This window comes from Micromys minutus, assembly GCF_963924665.1.
Source record: "Micromys minutus genome assembly, chromosome: 17".
Classification (NCBI taxonomy): domain Eukaryota; kingdom Metazoa; phylum Chordata; class Mammalia; order Rodentia; family Muridae; genus Micromys; species Micromys minutus.
Genome location: NC_137952.1, coordinates 12766128 through 12786047, shown reverse-complemented (window position 1 = coordinate 12786047; position 19920 = coordinate 12766128). Strand labels below are relative to the sequence as shown.

Sequence of the window (19920 nt, the reverse complement as noted above, 5' to 3'; positions counted from 1 at the left end):
CAGTTGGTACCAAAAACTACAGTTAGGAGAAGTTAAGCCAGGAGAAGAAGCTGAGCAGATAGGTTAGAACCGTTGTTACAGTTTGGAGCTGCTGATGTTGGGAAAGCTGGGAGAAGAGGCTGTTTACGCAGACTGTTGGGGAACTGTTGGGAGAAACAGTTTAAAGGGGCGGGGCTAGAAACTGGGAGCAATGATTGGAAAGAAATTAGATTCATGGATCTCTCCCTCACCCCACCCCACGTCCTTTATCCTTCTTTCTCTCCTATCCAGTGTTAGGGGGAGAAACCGGGGGATAAAGGGTGGGGAAAAGAAGAGCCCACAAAGTGGCAAGAACCAGCTACACTGCACATACAGAGCATCAGCAGGTTCCATCAAGAACAATGCAGTGTTCTTTTTGCATTCTCGGTATTTTATAAACACAGCATCTTTGAAATAGTTTAGTTCCATGAAAGTACAAAAGGAATATATATGATCTTCTTTTACCAAAAACAAAAACAACAACAACGACGTCCCAGAACAAAATGACTACAATGAACACAACTCAAGAAGTTTTAAAGGCCGTTCGGTTATGGGCTGTTCCGGACTGTGACAAAGCTCTACTTCCCTTCGGTTGGTGTACACAGCTCTGAACAAATCATGCTGTTTACATGTACAGTAGACACAACTTCATCAAGTTCCTAAACACTTTTCCCAGCTTGTAGCAGGGTAAACACATCACATCAAGCAGTTCAGTGAAATATACTCACAAACATGCACACAATGCATACCCTCCTGCGTCCCACAGCCATCTCCCCAGCCAGCTTTCTTTAATCATAAAAATGTGCTGGCACAAGTAATGCTTTTATAAGACATTTATTTTGGTAAACTTGAACATAACCTATAGATATCATCTTATGAACTGTTGAAAGAAAAAAGGAATTCCCCCCATGTACATATAAACATACATTTCTTATACATGTTTAGTAAAGATAGCTAAGAAAAACTATGAATAAAACATACTTTCATTCTAGAAAGTAATACCCATTTCTGAAAATTACTAAAGCAGCAAAGTCCTTACCCTGGAACCACTAACTTCTGCCCATTGTGGATCCGGTATGAGCAGCGATAATCATCAGGGAGCCTGCAACCAATCTGAGCTTCTACGGCATCCAGGTCTTCCTCACGCGCACCCTCTGCAAATACACACCAAAGACAAATACGCACAATCAGATTTCAATAGAGTAGGTCAGCTGTCAACCCAGGAAACAACCTCATGGCAAGTGAATTCTGTTTAAAATATGCTGTCAAAATACTAGGCAATAAACTAGAAATTAGCTTTAAACACTAAACTAAGAGGTTAGTCTCCTCTCACCATGGAAACACTGGCACAAAGAATTGGAAAGGAGCATCAATGAAATGAACAATTACTTTATTACGTCATAACAAAAACCTTCTGTCTCACTTTCCAAACCTAATATATTCATACTTTGTTTAAATACAACTCTGAAAGTTCTCTCAGCTGATGCCATTCTAGAGTTTCAATGTAATCCTTTATGGAAAATGGAAGATATTAAAGAGATGTAGGTTCATGCGGTGAGAAACCACTACGTTTAATTCTCGATTGCATACTTGAAAACATGGCCTGCATTCTAGCTGTCACAAACAGAAAACCCTACAAATACCAAGAGAAGTGATGCTTCTCCAAACAACTGCCCCTCAGGTCATTGGGCCAAACCTCTCACTACTGAATGATTATGGCAAAAAGTCTACTGAAGACATAAAGAAAAATATTTAAATCATCCACCAGCACCACCACCACTAAAATGCCCCACAAACTAGCCAGATGTAGTAGCACATTGCTTGTATCCCTAGGAGTGAACCTGAAAAAGGAAAAACAGAAACAAAACAATCAACCAAAACCACAAAAGTTAATTTAGGCATTTGGAATCGCCTTGTTTTTAAGCAACAGCCAATTCTAAAACAAAAGGCTGAATTTAGCTTTAAGTAATATATAGGACTGATGAATCAAAAAAAGAAAGGAAGAAAGAAATAAAGAAGGAAGGAAGGGAGGAAGGAAGGAAGGAAGGAAGGAAGGAAGGAAGGAAGGAAGGAAGGAAGAGGATCCAGAGTCCACAAAGAACAAAAGCACTTGTTCAAACACACACACAAACATGGTTTCGGCCAGGTTGCAGAAACCCTATGGGGAAAGTGAACTGGAAATAGCCAGTCCTCACAGACTAGAAGCCCAAGCTTTCCAAGTATATCAACTCTCAACAAGGTTAAGGTGATCAACCCACTGACAACTTGAAGGGAAACAGCAGGAAATCTCTAGAAGAAAAAAATTATTACCTTGAGACCTAAATAGTGCTTTGCAATCACTCAAAAGATCTAAGCCTCAATAAAAATAAAAACTGACAAAAAAGCAGGCAAAGACTCAAGTAAGGTGACAAATGGTGATCCTAGCCATGAGCTTCTAGGGTACGATATATGCTAAAAGTTAAAGTCACAAAACATAACACTAGGAGCGCTGATGAGCTCAGTGATGAGCTGTGTGTGTGCACAGAGACCTGAGTGGAGCCCAAATACCCTTCCATAAAACAGGGAGGGACATGATCAGAAAACTAAAGCTTTTTCACTGTCCAGAAAGTGGTAAACACACTAAATCTTATTAGACCTCAATAAGTCAAAGATGAATATTTTAATCTGCATTGTGAACACTAAAAGGTAAAAATGAAGGGAAAGCAAAGGAATTAAACATATTTAAGAACACAAAAATAGTGAACATATTTAAATGGTGTGGTTAAGTTCCAATACATTAGGAAATAACTTAAATATCAATAAGCCAAATAATCTAATGAAAGACAGACTGGGTAAAGAACAAGGGCTAAAGGATGCAGTGCAGAGGGAAAGCTTACAATGTGTTAGGCCTTAGTTTCAATTTTAGCACCAAAGAAATAAAAAAAAAAAAATTCTACCTAAGATACTCATCTTAATGTAGACACAGAGAGAAAAGCTAGGACAGCTCTACTCAGATCACATGAGAGAGTTTAAATCAAACAGCTTTATTAAAATAGATAATAGAGAACTTTCATAAAGACCATGTAAAAGGTTTAAATTTTATGTACCTAACTATCACAGCACACACACCCAGTTTTTCCTCATAAAATTACACTGAAAAGGGACAGCAGGCTAAACAGTGAAGTACCAACTATAGTCCCAGATATATTTTTTTTAATGTCAGAGCTTAAAACATTGATTTTTTTTTTTTTTTTTTTTTTTTTTTTTTTTTGCCTATTGTGCAAGTAATTGTGAGGCGAGGACAGCTCAGGTCAAGCTCCTGCTGAAGCACCTCCAAGTGCATACCTGCCCCTCTACTCTAGGCTTAGCTGAGAGGGGATGGGGTACACTGAGCCTACCCCCCAGGAAACCAAGCCAGGAACACTCACTTGTTATTTGTTTCTACAGGTCGGAAGTTTGAGTACAACTGGACCCTCTGTTTAGATCACAATGTTGGAATCATGGTGTCAACTGGGCTGCTGACTCATCTTACCTGTTGCTTCAGAGCCTCTTCCAAATTCACTTGAGTATTTGCAGAATTCAGCAACCTGCCATTGTTACAGTTGAGGCCCTCAGTGACAAGAAGCCCCTGACATTTCCTAATCTGTAGCCTTCTCATCAACACACCAGCTTGTTTGTTTATTTGAAGTAAGTAGGAAAACATACCATGGCTCTCTCTGCCTTCTGAAAGGCCAGGGCCTTTTGAGGAGTTACTAGGTTAAGTTAGGTCCATTCAAGACTCTTCTCTTTTTAATTAAGAGGTTCAAGTTCAATTCATTTGGGAAATTATAATATCTATTTCAAGTAATTAGAATACATTAAATAACAGAAATCAAAATGATTTATTATAGCATTGCCAATATTCAAGGGGAAATAACTGTACATGAATGTATGCCAAAGGCTGAATGAAAATATTGGTGAGCTACTTTAGAATGCCCAGTAGGAAATTTCACCGAATCTCTCAGGAACTAAGAGAGACAAAAAGAGACTGAGAGATGGCTCAGTGGTCACTAGCATTGGATCCTCTTGCAGAGGACCTGGGTTCAATTTCCAGAGTCCACATGGTAGGTGGTTCATAGCCATGTGTAACTTCTTTCCCAAGGAATCTGATGCCCTTTTATGGCCTCCAAGGGCACCAGGCACAGCATATGGTGCACAGAAGTACATGTAGATAAAATGCCCACACATATAAAATACATTTTTTAGATCTTTTTTTTTTAAGATTTATTTTATTTATATGAATAAACTGTCACCATCTTCAGACACACCAGAAGAGGGTGTCAGATCCCATTACAGATGGTTGTGAGTCACCATGTGGTTGCTGGGAATTGAACTCAGGACCTCTGGAAGAGCAGTCAGTGCTCTTAAGCACTGAGCCATCTCTCCAGCCTTTAAGTCATTAAAAAAAATAAACAAATAATGGGAATCAAATGGTAGCAACAGCACACACCTTTAATCCCAGCACTTGGGGTGCAGAAGCAGGTGGATCACTGTGAGTTTGAAGCCAGCCTGGTCTACAGAGATAGTTCAGGATAGCTGGGGCTATACAGAGAAACCTTGTGTCAAAAACCAAACCAAGCAAGCAAACAAACAACAAAAATCAGGGCCAGGTGAGGTGGCCCAGAGTATACAGGTGCTTACTACCAAACCTGAGGACAGGAGTCATCTCTGGGAACCCACAGGTGGAAGGAGAGAACTGATTCCTGAAAATTGGCCTCTGAACAAGTGTCACAGAATATGTGGTACACACTCTAAATAAATGTAATTTTAAAAAATTAATATCTGACAAGATGGCTCAGTTGGTAAAGGGCTTCCTGCATACGCATGAGAACCTAAGAATCCCTAGTGCCCAGTAAGATGTACTGATAGCACCTATAATCTAATAGCAGGGAAGCAAACACCGGGAATCCTTACGGCCAGCCAGTCTAGCCCAATCTATAGGCTTCAGGTCCACTGAAAGATGCAGCTCCAAAGTATTTGAACATTTGGGTTATTTCCAGGTCTAGCTGAGAAATTTTGTAACTTTTAAAGAAAAAATTATTTTTATTGTTATGTGTCTAAGTGTCTTGACTTCATGTATGTGCAGTGCCTGGGAGGCCAGAAGAGATGGAAAGCCAACTAAGTAAGACACCCAACATTCCTCTGGCTTCTACATGTATGCACACATTCACACATGAAATACATATAATACACACACAAAATTAATTTTAAAAGCATGTAAGATAAACTAATATGGTTAGAGAGAAATTTATAGCCCTAAATGTATTAGGAGTCTAATAAAAAAGGTAGAAAAAAAAACTATGACCCAAGTCAGCACGGGGTGGGGATCATAGTAAATTAAAAATCAAGAAATTAATAAAATTAAAAACAAACATACAGTAAAAAAGACTGACCAAAAAACCAGTTCTCTGCTAAAAAGATTTGATTAGGCCCCGCCCTGCAAGAGTGGAGATAACAAATAACTCAGAAATGGAAAAGGCTGTACCTGATATATTTCCTAAGCATGAAAAGATATGAAACACATTTGAAAACATAGGTGTAGTAGGCAATTTCCTGGACAAACAATTTATCAAAACATAAAGCCTCAAGACTTAAGTAGACATTGAATCCTTAATTAAAAATTTCCCACAATGAACTCTGTAAGTTGATGTCAAGGTGATACATGATTGGTCAATAGAGAGTGGGCAGGGACAGAGTTCTGGTAAGGGAGGAGAAAGCGGGAGGTGGAGGAAGAAGCAACATGGAAACAAACGTGGATGCTTCTCTCAGCACATCTCTGATGGGTAAGGTTGTTATGATTATTTCTAAGGGTTTCTATGGGTCAATTTATCTTATCTAGGTAGGCAGTCTATATCTTTGTCAACTGGTTGTGTAGAGGAATTTCGGATTGAGAATTTAACATATAAACCTGTTTGTTAAATTAATGATTGTGGAGTCATGTTTCTACTGGGCGATGGAGGACAGTGTGTGAAAGCAACTTGCTAGGGCAGTCGTGGACCTTCTGGGACAAAAGCAGCAAGGGTGGGTTGAGTGGACCTCACGTGGGTCAAAAGAAGCTGGATTCTGTGACATGGAACCACTAAGATAAAGATACCCCACAGTGCCACGTGGCCCTAAAGGAGCCAGCACTAGCTTTTTATTGTTACAGCAACAAAACTCCAGGCTGAGCAGCTTGCTCACACATTTACTAATCATCCAAGCAAGAAGAAATAAGAGCAAACTTAACAAAAGCTCTTCCAGGGAACAGGAGAGATGGCGCTTACTCACATAGTTTATGGATCCTGTCCTTAAGGTCAGTATTATTTTGATATAAAATCCCAATAAAAACATTGCAAGAAAGGAAAATTAGAGGCCAAACTCTTTCATAAACATCAGTGTAAAACTCCTGGTGAGGGGCTAGAGACATGGATAAACTACTAAGAGTAGTCGCTGCTCTTGTAGAGGACCTGAGTTCAGTACCCAGGCTAATACCCATCCCAACTTCAGGTCTGGAGGATCTAATGACCTCTTCTGGATTCTGCAGACACTGTACACAGGTATACATGCAAGCAAGATATTACATCACGTAAAAATAAATCTTTTCTTAAAAAGTTGTTATTTCTAACAGAACTGGAAGTAACTTACATATTCATCAACAGTAGGATGAACATAAACTCAAATCTATTCATATATTGTGTCTGTAACAAAAAGTACTGAGCTTCACAATCAAAGTAAAATTAACTTCTCAAAATAATTAGCCACATAATTTATATAAAGTCAAGAGAACACTGCTGGATGGATAAGCCATCAGAGCAGTGGTTGTCTCTGTGAAAGATGGAGGGGCACAAAGGGCCTCTGGGGACAGATAAGACTCTACTACTAGATCTGGAAAAGGTTTCCATGAACACACTGACTTTGTGATAACTCACTGAGTTGTACGTTGTGGTCTGTGAATATATTTACATAGTTTTAACATCACTAATTACGGCAAACATCTCAACTAAAAACAATCTTCCTAAAAATCTACCACTCCAATCATAAAGAAAATATCAGACAAAACCAATCTTAGATATTTTCTACAAAATACTTCATGAGTACTTCTTAAAAGTGTCCAAGTCATAAAAGACAAGGAAAGACTCAGAAACTGCTGGTTAAAAAGAAATGACAGCTATGTGGTGTGATACTTTAAACTGGATCCTGGAAGAGCACTAAGGACATTAATGAAAAGTATGATGAAATCTAAATCAAATGTGAAAGTAACAATATATTAATGAATTTTTAGTTCTGATAAATGTCCTCTAGTATGATATACTAGGGAAACTGAGAAGTATATAGAACTCTATAAATCTAAATGTATATATAAATATATAATATGAATTATATTATATATTATAAAATATATAATAAGTATATAAGGTAATGATTCTTGCTCTGCCAGAGTGAAGACTTGAATTCAGATCCCTAGCAACCTTTAATGCCAGGCACTTGCTGAGTAACTGCAATCCCTTAATGTGGAGACAGAAACATCCATATCCCTAGAGATGACTGACCAGTCCAGCTAATTAAGTCAATAAGCTCTAGGTTTAGTGATAGACACCTGTCTTGAGAAATGGAGTGGTAGGTTGAGCAATGGTGGCAATACCTTTAATCCTGGCACTCAGAGGGAGGCAGAGGCAGGTGGACCTTTTTGAGTTCAAGCAGCCTAATCTATAGAGCAAGTTCTAGAACTGTCAGAGCTTTACATAGGGGAACTCCTCTCTCAAAAAAAAAAAAAAAAAAAAAAAAAAAAAAAAAAAAAAATCAAAACAAAAGGATAGGAAAAAACTTAGGAAGATGTGAGGCATATCAACCTCTGGTCTTCACATGCATACAAGTGGGGACACACACAAACATGTACATATATGTACACTACATACACATATAAAAGAAAATGTAAAAAACAAGAGTTTGATAGAAAAGATACTGCATCTGTTTGACCTTGTTCTCCAAAACAATGAGCTAATGCCATTTCTGAGACCAGCTCGAACTCTCAAGAGGTCCACCCGGAACCGGAGCGAGGATTGAAAGAGAAAGACAAGTTAGTTAAAGCTGCAATATGACTTCGGCTGGACTTGAGGCCTAAGCCTCTTGGTCGAAGCAAAGCCTTTGTTTATTAGTTTTCTTATATACCACTTTAATTGCATGCAGAAAGATTACATCAAGTTAACAAACAACCAAAGATCCTGCAAACATCCAGATCAGGGACAAAAGGTGATAAGAGAGGCTGCAGAGCCTACAACCAAAGAATCGGCCCTGGCTGAATCTGCCCGGTCCTGAGCAGCACTCTAAGACCTTCAAATGCAAATGTACTTCCCTAGGTTATAGTCCTAAGTGAATTGCTCTGAACTTCAGATGTAAATGTGCTTAATTCTAGCCCTTAAGGGACACAGCACAAAAGTCTGTTTACTGCCTAGGGTCAGCTTCAAGGTGTCCTGAAAAATTAATATTTCTCTGCCACCAGCTGACCAGAGGTGCCAAAACGGCTCTCCACAATGCCACCAACCTGAGAGAACTGCAGAAGGAGGGAAATGTCATGTGCTTATTTATTTATAAAGTGCCTTACTACTTTCAATAAATACTCACCTACTCTCTTTTCCCTTCGCCTACTCAGAGAGGAATTTATCAGAAGCCAAGACTAGAGTTTATCTCTGTTGCTTACTAGTCATTAGTCCTCAAACAGGCCACGTAAACTCTCTCTTTTCTTCGATGTGAACGTACTAGTACTTAATTAAGGTTTGATAAATTAATAGCTAAGAGGCTAAACCCTTTTTATTGGAACCCAGCCACCCCAATTGTTTCTGTATTGTCTGAGGCAGCTTTCCAAAAACAACAATCTAATGGCAGGGTTAAACACAGGTCTCTGTCACATGAGTCAGTCCTACCAACTCTAAAGTATTTACTGTTTGTTCCTGTAAAGAACTCTCACCTCAATTCTAAGCCAATATACAAGGAAAATGTGCTTTAAAAATACACAACAACCTCAGGATGCTCCATAAACAGTACCGCAGTCTACACCTATCTGCTGCTAATTTCCTTTTTAGCCTGACACCTACATAACCTTAGCACTGAGTGAGCATGGTGGTTCCGAGGTCAGCAGACACATTGGTAACTTGGTGTGGAACTAATAAGCCTGAAATTCCTAGTATCCCCAGCATGGCAAATATTCCCTGTTAGCCTTCATCCCAAACTCCTGACAAGCCCTGAGAACTGGCACCTGGGAGTAGAGCAGAAGTGGCTGAGGAATCCGACAGCAAGATGCAGAACAGACCCAGGAGCTGGGAACACCAAAGCACAAAAGGAGCCATAAGTCTGAAAGAACAACCACACTGCACTCTCACACTCCAAATGCCCTAGTATGGAGTGAGTTTAAAGAGACCTGAGATACTCAAAACAAAATGGGCTTAGTCCTCTCCACAGCTGTAAAGATTATACTGCCAAAGTGAGGCCCCTAGTCAATTCCTGACTTTACCACTTACTTTTTGATGGTAAACTTGGTCATTTATGCCCTAAGTTGGTACTATCCCTACGAAAAGACAGTAATTATCTTCCTTACAGATTTTTTGGAAAGTTAATGAGGTGATGTAAAACACTTAGTTCCATGCCTACCTTTTATGTATTTAGTAACAGTTATGATAAACTATTACCTATTGTACTTAACACCACTGCAGACGTATTTTCAGAGGTTATCTGTTCTCTTGAAGCAGCTACCCCCATGCTAGGTGAATGTTATCACTCATTTCTTCTTAGAGGATAAGCTGTTGTGGTATTACTGAGGGATCCCCAGGGTTCCACCCTATTCCATCTATTAAAACCATGTATTCTGCCTTCCAATAAACACATCGTGGTTTGTCTGAAAGTGACATTTTCATGAGACATTACAGTGGGAATCTCCTTTTTCTAATGAGAGTCAAGAACAGATTCCAACTCTAGCTTCACAAAACCAGCAATGTGCATGGCTCCACCTAGTGAGTAAATCTGGAAAACTTCAAGTGGAAAGCAGATGAACAGTAATAAATGATCTTTACAGGTATTAACAAATTACACAGAAATAACTTGTTAATATTTCCGGCCATAATTAGACAATATACTAGAGAATCCTTGGGTCAAATAGACCTCAGTTCAAATCTGTTTTACTTCTTGTACCAAACAAAAAAGTTTTCTCGGTCTATGTTATTTTACATGCTTAGAGACCCAGTTCTTTCCTAACATTTGACAGACACCAAACAAGAAAAGGTATTGATACAAGTTTTCAATTAAAAAATAATCTTGGCCTGGAGAGACAGCTCAGTGCATAAGGCACGTGCTACAAAAGCATGAGGAGTAGAGCTTAGGTCCCAGACACCACATAAAGGCTGAGCATGTGAAGCACGCTACCTGCAATCCAGCATCTGCAAGGTACAGACAAGGATACTGGGGGAAACTGGCTAGCTGGACTAGCTCAACCAGTGAGCTCAGGAAGAAAACTGACCTCATTAGTAAAGCAGAAGACAGTCTAGAAAGACATGAAATGTGCTCTGACTTTCACACAGGGATGTAACTACATCCATCTGAATGTGTATCTATACACGAATACCACAAAAATACACATGTAACAATATTAATAATAATAACAACAATAATCATTTTAAGGACTAGGGGTATAGTTCCATTGTTGAATACTTGCCTACAATGCATGAGGCCCTGGGCTCAATCATCATCATTGCAAAGAATAAAAATAAATCACAATGGCTATTCTCAAGCAATTAGCATTGGTTTTTTTATATAAAATAAGTACAGTGGTAAAGTAGTTCAGCCTTTTATTCTAATAGCCATGTAGGTTCTCAGACCAATCAAAAACGGGCAAGATCATTTAACAGTACCAGCGTTCCACTTCATTGGCTAGTAACAAAGTGTGAATGGCAACCTGGAAGAAGTTGGATGAGTCAGGTACACAGGATCCGAAGTTACCTAAACTACTCTTTCTTTAGTAACTAAAATGTACCTTTCAGAGATAAAACCATCCGAGGACACCTGGGCTCCAAGTACTTCTTGAGGTCGTCCCAGGCCTTTTTGATAGCAGCATAATGGTCAATGTATCTTCCAACATCCGAGTAAGTAGCTATGAAGAGAGATTTCCAGCACTGATTCCTCCGGGCTTTCTCTTCCCTATATTTAAAAAACAAGATTTAAAAAATCTTTTGAAATGATATTAACATATCTTTTTTCTTTTCCTCTGTTTGTCTTCTGAGATAGGGTCATATGTAGTACGAGCCTTAAGTACTGATACAGGTAAGGACAGCCTTGAACTTCTGAGCCTCAGGGTTAGCTGTCAGGTGGTAGAATTAAAAATATGCACCACAAACCCGGTGTAGCATGTATTTGTGATATTTACCAACACACTTTTATGGAGAGTCTGTGGTAGCTCTGCCTTTTTACTTTAACTCATTTTTTAGCTACAAAGAGAACTAGACAGCAAGAAGTGAGACGTCTAAAAATGTAATAGTTACTCCGGACGTGGCAGGGTCATTGGCCACTTATTTTTCTCGCTTAACAAAATATATGAATAGTATATCAATAGAAATTTCAACTCACTCCTAAAGTGCATCCGTTGAAGACAAACTGTTTTGAGACAGAGTATGCAGCTCTGGCTGACCTGAACTATAATCCCCCTCCCTTTACCTTACCTCCCAAGTGCTGAGGTTATAGGTGTGCGCTACTGAACCTGCCTTCAATTATAAATATACAATATATATAGTTGTCCCATTTTCGAGACTATTTAGAACATAACAGCATAATATTGCTCTAGTGCATCTACATTGGCTCAGCCAGAGAAGAATAAACCAAAACAAATAAAAGATTTAACACCTTTCATCGCTTTAATTATATAAACATTTCTGGAGTGTTCACTTGGCCACTGAGGACATTAAAAAAGGTACACCTTTTTCTCCTTCAAAAAAATAGCCTAATCATGAGCCTTTAAAGAATGAAATGTAAACTTAACAGGATAAGCAACCACAAAGGGTACTTGAAAGTACTGTCAAGTGGGCTTAGACTTTTTCCTACAGGAAGTACAGAGCCACTGAAGGGACAATGGGGAAGCTGAATGGGGAGAGTTGAGGAGGTTGTGGTTTGGGGAGTTGGAGGGGTAGATTGAAGGGTGAAAACTAGGAACATTCAGAAGCCACAGGAAAGCTCTGGAGCAGTCCTCATGAGGGGCAGTAAACTGAAGCAAGCTGTGGTGAGCAGGTGAAAGGGTAGTGACCGTGGAGCACTAGCCGGAAGGCTAGAGATCATGTGAATGCAGGGAAAACCTGAGCACCCAGGAGGACTCCTAATTCTGCCTGGGGTTCAGGGATGGGTGCTACCATGAAGACTAGGAATTAGAATCAAAAGTTCACACAGGAAGGAAAGGATAAATCAAAGCAGAGGTAGATTGCTTCTTCTTTTGAAACAGTGTATATAACTCAGGTTTGCTCAAACTCAGGATCTTCTAGCACAATTCTCCAAGTGTAGACTAGGTGTGCGCCACACCAGATTCCAGGTGTACATTTTACTTGTTTTGTTTGTTTTGGGGGAGGAAGCTTAAGGAGGGAATGAAGCATCTTTTGTGAATATATAGTATTAATATAAATACACGAAGCTTTTGTCACCAAGGCTGGGGTGTGAGTCAACTGTAGAAAGCTCACCTAGCACAGTGAGGCCCACAGTGAGTACAATCCCAGCACTGTAAAAACTGAGCTTGTGATCTTAAAAAAGTTATTTATGAAAACTTTATACATTTCTATACTCTTATACCTCTGGTCCTTGATTTACAAATTTTATATATAGCAGGTGATGCCACAAAATGAAAGATGAGGACTTAACAACACTTCAAACTCCCCCTTCCTTCCTTTCCTCCTCCCAATACTTGATAGCTGTTATTAATTTTCCCTTGGTACAACTGAGACTTTCAACTTTAAAAAATATTTCCCAACTTAAGTGCTCCAGACTTCCCATAATTGAAGAAACACATTAGGTATTCTTGCCTTTCCTTCCACATCTTCTAAATCCTGCTGTCTTCTACGTTTTTATTCTGGCAATGTGATGACTTTGACTGGACTCAGTAACAGAATCTAGGGTTGGCAAGAAGAACCTGTACATACTTGCATTATAGTAGTCCAAGGTCAGTATTCAAAACTATACAGTCTGCATTAGAAGCTGGGAAGGGGAAAGGCAAGGAGTTCAGAGCATCACTGGAAACAGTTAACTAGATGGGGAAGCATTAGTATGCAATGGCTACACTTTACTAACATTTACTGTATGTTTTATAGCATGTTATAAAGAACTAAAAGCAAGGTTTCAGAAAGCTCTAAATAAAATGGATAATACACACTTAAGGAGATGGAAATGCAAATTAGCCTTTTTATTATATATTGTGTATATCCACTGAATTATACTTTATCCCATAAACATAAACAGTTATTGTATAACAATTAAAAATCACTCTAGAGCAGCAGTTCTCAATGTGTGGGTCATGACCCCTCTGAGGGTTTAATGACCCTTTCACAAGGGTCACCTAAGGCCATCCTGCATATTAGAAATTTACACAGTAGCAAAATTACAGTTATGAAGTAACAATGAAAATAACCTTATGGCTGGGGTCACAGCATGAGGAACTACATTAAAATGTGGATGTATCAGGAAGGTTAAGAACCACTGCCCTAGTGCCAAATTTGATAGTTCACACTTCTAATCCCAGCACAGAAGAGGCAGAAGCAGAAGGACTGCCACAAGGTCAAGGCCAGCCTGGACTAGAGAAATGAGTCCCTGTCCCCAACACTAAAAAATGTACTCTAAAAAAACTACACTGTGTCCACAAAGGAAGGGATGTTCACAGAATACTTACTCAGATATCAGCCAGTACTTTTTGCAATGTCTTCTCCACAGTGGATCATGAGTTGATAGCTGGCTAAGTCTTCGGCTAACAAAGCAACAACTGGAAGTAACCGGATTCAGTTAGTATAAAAGGGGGGAAATTAAAAAAAAGTCAAAGATTAAAATACTAATTGTTAAATTTTAACCTCCTATATTGTTCTTATTTCTACTTACTACCCATAAAGCTGCAACGCAGCTTTTAATCTTTTAAAATCTACCTAATGTGTAAGTTAGCATAATTACCCTGTGAGTAATAAGGAAAAAGGAACACACTATCTCAGAGTCAAATTAAACTCCCAATGGATTGATATAGTTCAACCAAACACAGTTAAGTAAATCGGCACCAAACCCGTTAGAACTTGGCAAAGTTGGACAGACTGTAATGGGCAAGAAAGAAACTGCAGTATGCTGGATGAGTCTGTAGACAAAAATAGGATTCAACTCCACTCACTTCCACAAACATTTAAGGAGGGATCATGTTACTTCAGCTTAAAATTCTGATTACTGGACCATGGCTCCAGCTGCACATGTAGCAGAGGATGGCCTTGTTGGGCATCAATGGGAGGAGAAGCCCTTGGTCCTCTCAAGGCTCAATGCCCAGTATAGGGGAATGCCAGTGAACACCCTCAAAGAAGCAGGGGGAGGGAGGATGGAATAGGGGATATGGAGGGGAATCCAGGAAAGGGAATAACATTTGAAATGTAAATAAAATATATCCAATAAAATCAGTAAAAAGAAAGAAATTTAAAATATATATATATGCCCTTAACCACTGAGCTATCTCTCTAATTCTAATTTCTTGATTTCTTTACTACTGTACTTCTTTAATAAGAATAAGAATAAAATAACCTTTAAAAAATCTGATTACTATCTAAAGCTTTGAACTGTCTGTTTTTACATGAGGCTACATGATCTCACCAGCCACACTTCATGCAGCCTGCCTGTTAGTCATTACCACCTTTAGCAAAACCAGCTTTCTAGTTTTTCTAGTTGAACAGGCCACACTATTGTCAACAGACCCATCAGCCTCTCGATACTGTTCCCTTCACCTGGATAGACCTGCACTCTGCCACACGTCATGTCTCCCGCTGTGAGTTCCTCATCTATTCTTCCACATTCCTTACCAATGCAATACACATATTCCTTCCCAATACTGGCCCCTCTTGTAATTACACACTTGTTTGACTTTCCATCTTGTCTGTAATAGTCAAGCTACATAAAGACCATATCTAATTCCCTATTGTAATCCTACATTTAAGTGGCACATGGCAGGCATTCAAAAAAAAAAAAAAAAAAAAAAAACAAACAAACAAACCAGAGCACATGAATACAAAAATAAACAATCCTGACACTCTAGCAGGACACACTCTGTTACTCCAAACTCTGAGGTTGAAAAAGACAGTGGGAGAGTAAGGTTGCTAAATTGAAGAGAGTGAAGGATTCCAGACAAGGAGCGGAACATACACAACCATGTGCAAGCGTGTGGTATGCCATGACAGACTGTGTAACTATGATAGTGGAGGAGACACAGCCTGAAAGGCCTTAGATAATAAACTAGCAGATAAGGGCCTCACATACTGAGTTAGTTCAGGGTCCAGTGTGGAAACAGGGCTATCGTGGGCTTTTAGAATAATGATAAGCCAAACTGGTCTTTAGAAGATAACGCTGGCAGCAAGCAATCAAAGAAAGAAGGCTGTCTAAATAAGTTATAGCAATAAAATATCTCAGATGAAATACATTTGAGCTGCCCAGCCTTTCCTACAGAACTTTCTCTGTGTTAGCACAGGCTGAGTAGGAGGAAGTGTGTTTTCTGGAAAGACAAACATCTTAGCAGGTAGGAGTGGAGGCCACAACAGAAAACCCAGGAAATACCTCTGCCACCACTTAGCTAGCCAAACCAACAGCTACCTGTAACTCCAAGAAATCTGTACCTCTTAAGGGCCCCTAAAACAGAGGACACAATCATCAAATGTCCAGGGTCCAGTAATCAATTAAACCAAAAATGTGCTTCCCATCTGAGAGTGCCATTTTGCACCTTCTACAGATATTCACGGAAGCACAAGAAACTCAGGCCATGCTGTCAATAATGTAAACAATCCTGACACAAGGGGTGAGGGTGACAAGAAAGGGGCGAGCGGCAGGGTCATTTGTCCCTCCACCCTAAAACAGTCCTGGAAGGACTTCTCCCACACCCAGTGTTTATTTTTTGGAGTAAATGTTGGTCATCTGGGAAACCCTGAGGTAACCGCAGTCACCTGTAGTCCTCGCCAAAAGTCGGTGACAAAACACAAAATCCAAACACCCACCACAAAAAGGAAAACTGACAGCCAAAAAAAAGTCGCAGACACAAATCAAAGTGCCATGCTGCCCCCCCCCCCATCACGACGGCATCAGAGAGTCAGAAGGTCGAAGGCCTCCTCGCGCGTGTTCTACCTGCCCACGAGGGCTATGGTCATCCTGAACCCAAGGCCCGACAGGGATGCGCGTGGGCCGAGACAGTGGCCTTTCTACAGAGCTAGACCAGGCTCCAAAGGGCCAGCGACGGTCCGAGGGGTGCAACACCAGGGAGCCGCCTCTCCCTTCCGCAATTCGGCCTAGCCAAAGCTTGAGGAGGGCGCTAAGTTCCCGGAGGCCTAGACCTGGGCAGGAGTAAGACCTGGATACCCAGACCCCTCCTCCGAGTCTCCTTCAGCCCCCGGGGTGCTCTGCGGGATAACGGCCGCTCTGCAGTCACCCTGCAGCGGAGGGAGCCCACGTCCAGCCAGCGACCCCGGGCCTCCTTCCCTGCCTCCGTCCACATTCCCAACCCCTGCCGAGAGCACCGCCCCATTACTTGATTAGGTCCCTGTAGTCCACGAAGGATAAGATGAGCAGCAGAGGGTCGGTGGGCAGCGACTCCAGGGTCAGCAGCCCAGTCTCGGCCTCTACGGCAGCCATCTTGCCCGGCCCGCTGCAGCCTGGCACCACCCCGGCCCCGCCCCCGCCGCCAGAACCGCTCCGCGGCTGCACAGGTTAGTTATGTAACTGTCGCCCGGCCCCGCCCCCGGGATGCCCCGCCCACCCCGCGGCCTGCCCTGCGGGGGCGCTGCTGTCTTGCGCTGTCCCTGGTCTTCAGCTGATCGGCACTTCCCTTCAAATCCCATCTCCTAAGCTTAGCCGGACCCCTGCCAGTGTGTTTCCGAGTCTTCGGTCTCGTCTTCCACACGTTTTATATCTAGAATCCTCAAAGCCTCTCCCTAATTCTCACACTAACCCTACCTGGCCTTTGGGTCCCATATCCAGTCTATGGTCTCTGTTGCCAGCCTCAGACCCCCACCTGTTCTCCGATTTGCTGCTCTGAGCCTTGTCCACTTAGGAAGGAATGATGGGGAAAGAGACACAGGGGAAGGCACTCCAATTTTGAAATGAGAAGGAGGTTAAAATTCTTCCACGGCCCACAAAGCAAAACTGTCCCAAAAAAAAAAAAAAAAAAAAAAACCAGGAAAATGACCTCTGGGTAAATTCCTTGTCTAAGATACCCAACAAATGTTAACTGCCCAAGCCCTTGGCACCAGGCCTCTAAACCTACCCATCCCCGGAGAAAGTTTCTTCCAACTGCTTAGAGTAAAATGTAATGAGGGGGGGAGAGGGGGCCTAGAGTGATGGCTCAGTGGTTAAGAGCACTGACTGTTCTTCCAGATGGTCCTGAGTTCAAATCCCAGCAACCACATGATGGCTCACAACCATCGAACTGGAATATGATGAAGCCTTCTTCTATCACACAGGTATGTGTGAATAAAGCACTCAAATACATAAGTAAACAAATCTTTTTTAAAAAAGAAATAAATGTGAATATTTTTCCTCAAGTACTATAAAACGTGTGTGTGTGTTTGTGTGTGTGTGTGTGTGTGTGTGTGTGTTTGGGACAAGGAATTCGATTCTTTTTAACCTTCTGAGCACACTCTCTTGATAAGCATAAATTTGTCTTCTCTAAACACAGTAGTTGGAGTGGTGGTCTCTTTCTTTTCGACCTCAAATTTATTTCTAACGTCAGGGCAGAGGACAGGATATAGCCTGCCCCTCTGATGAGTCTCTCTCAGATACTTTCACTTGGCTTGGTTGGCATGGCAAATTTTCAGCCCACGAGTAAAAAGTAAGGAAATCGAATTTTTTAAATTGTATTTTTTTTGAAGTCAGATTTAGTTCCACAAGCCTGGGGACTGAGCTGAATGAAATCACTGTGGGATGGGAAGATGCAATTCTTCAGCCTCGTAAAGAGGCTGTTAAGGTGGGTGTGGATCCGGCATGATGGACAGAGAGCAGGGGGTAAATTCCTTTCTGTTGGAAGTCCAAAAGTTTCCACAGGCCAGTCACTTACTTCACTGACTGATCCAATCGGTCCCTCGGGCCTCGATTCCCAATTCCTACCTTACCACGGACATACATCTTGGCCCTGAAGCCGGGGTAGCATAGTCTGGCTCTGCTCCTTACGATGAGGAAGTGTCACTCCATAACATCCGGCTGGGTAAAAGACAAACCCAAATAGCCCTAGAGAGCACTATCAAGTTAACAGTTAAAGCTAACTAGAGCTCTGAACAAAATACTAATATTTTTAATGAACACGAAATCACACAGTTCCATACTGAAGCTTGAGGCCAAAGTGGGGGGATGTACCCCTAAACACATGCTTTTATTTATTCTTAATGATTCCTTTCCCCTCCCTTAAAAGGCCTGGAGGCGGGGCAGGCAATGACTGAGGGCAAACTCCAGAGGGTCCTCCTAAAATGATAGCCTACAGATGTCCGCTCTCCATATATAAAACTTTCTGGCATTTATTATATCTTCCTCTTTCCAACCTAGGGGCCCTTGTGAGTGGAAGAAGAAAGCCGGAAGCTAGGGCTGGCTTGGGAGAGAGTATGAAGTAGGGCAGTTGGATCAGGTGCGCTGTCCTGTTTTCAGTCCCTCGCTTCCGATGTGTATTTCCACCCAACAGTGCGGGAGGCGTGTACCTCTGGGCCAGGAACTGAAGGCTGAGTACCACCTGCAACCTTGTCTCGGTGCCCAGGGATTCGGGCACCCTCCTGATTGTAAGGAGGTACCCGGTGCACTTGTGAGGCCAGGGAATGAAGGGAAGGGAGGAGGTTCACAATTAGGACGCCATCACCAGAACAACCTGGGCTGGAAGGCTGCCTGGTGAAGCGGTCCTCCTCAGCAGAGCCCAGGAAAATCTTGGAGTGTGTTTAATGCTCCGCAGCGGAAACGGAAACGCAGGAAGAAGGAGAAAAGTATGGGGGCGGGGATGAATGGAGATCGCAGAGAAGCAGCCAGCTGGGTGGGCCTAGCAAAACTGTGGCCCCGACTTAGAGGTCCCATGGCTAATGAGAAGCATGGAAGGGACATGAGAGCATCGTAGGCAGAGTCGTAGCAGCCACTCGAACTCAGTCCTGGAAGGTACTTGTCCTCCCTTTGGCAGAGACGTATTTCTGAATTCACTGAACAGAGGTTGTTTGGGTTTTTTTTTTTTTTTTTTTTTTTTTTTTTCTGCAGTAACCCTCTTGATTTCTTGGAACCCAAGGATATAACCTTCTTGGCCAGGTTTGGGTGATGCCCGCTGGATACACTGTGTTCCGTATTGGCTATTTCCAATATGGTGGATCAGGAATATGTCCAAAAAAGACTTGTAAGCCCAAAGCCTACCAACTTTGTATCAATGACATGGGGTCTCCTACTAGGGGGTTGGGGGGAAATGCAGTATTTCCATGCAAAACTCGACACGTGCCAGGATGACGAACACTGGTATTCGTTAATTAAGGTGCTCCTATGTCTGGATCCTTACTGTGTTCTATGGAGACCTAAACAAGTAGATGGCCTGTGTCGAGAGAGTGGCTAAGCTATAACTGTGTCATCAGTAACACTTGTTATGCAAACTCGGATGGGCTAGACTTTATTCTATACTTTTTTAGTAGAAAATAAGTTCTCTGCTTCTCTCTGTGG

At 41.4% G+C, this 19920-nt stretch overlaps 1 protein-coding gene across 2 annotated transcripts in view; it reads right to left on the bottom strand.

Moving 5' to 3' along the window:
• Positions 1–16912, bottom strand: part of FBXO3 (F-box protein 3) — a 34530-nt gene extending 17618 nt beyond the window's left edge. For both annotated transcript variants that reach the window (XM_080931487.1, XM_080931488.1), the window contains exons 1-4: positions 16781–16912; positions 13919–14008; positions 11036–11199; positions 1058–1172 (exon numbers count right to left, since the gene is read on the bottom strand). In XM_080931487.1, the coding sequence (XP_080787613.1) occupies positions 1058–1172; positions 11036–11199; positions 13919–14008; positions 16781–16884 (473 nt within the window). In that variant the 5' untranslated portion in view covers positions 16885–16912. The remainder of the gene's footprint in view (positions 1–1057; positions 1173–11035; positions 11200–13918; positions 14009–16780) is intronic.
• Between the last annotated feature and the right edge of the window lie 3008 nt (positions 16913–19920).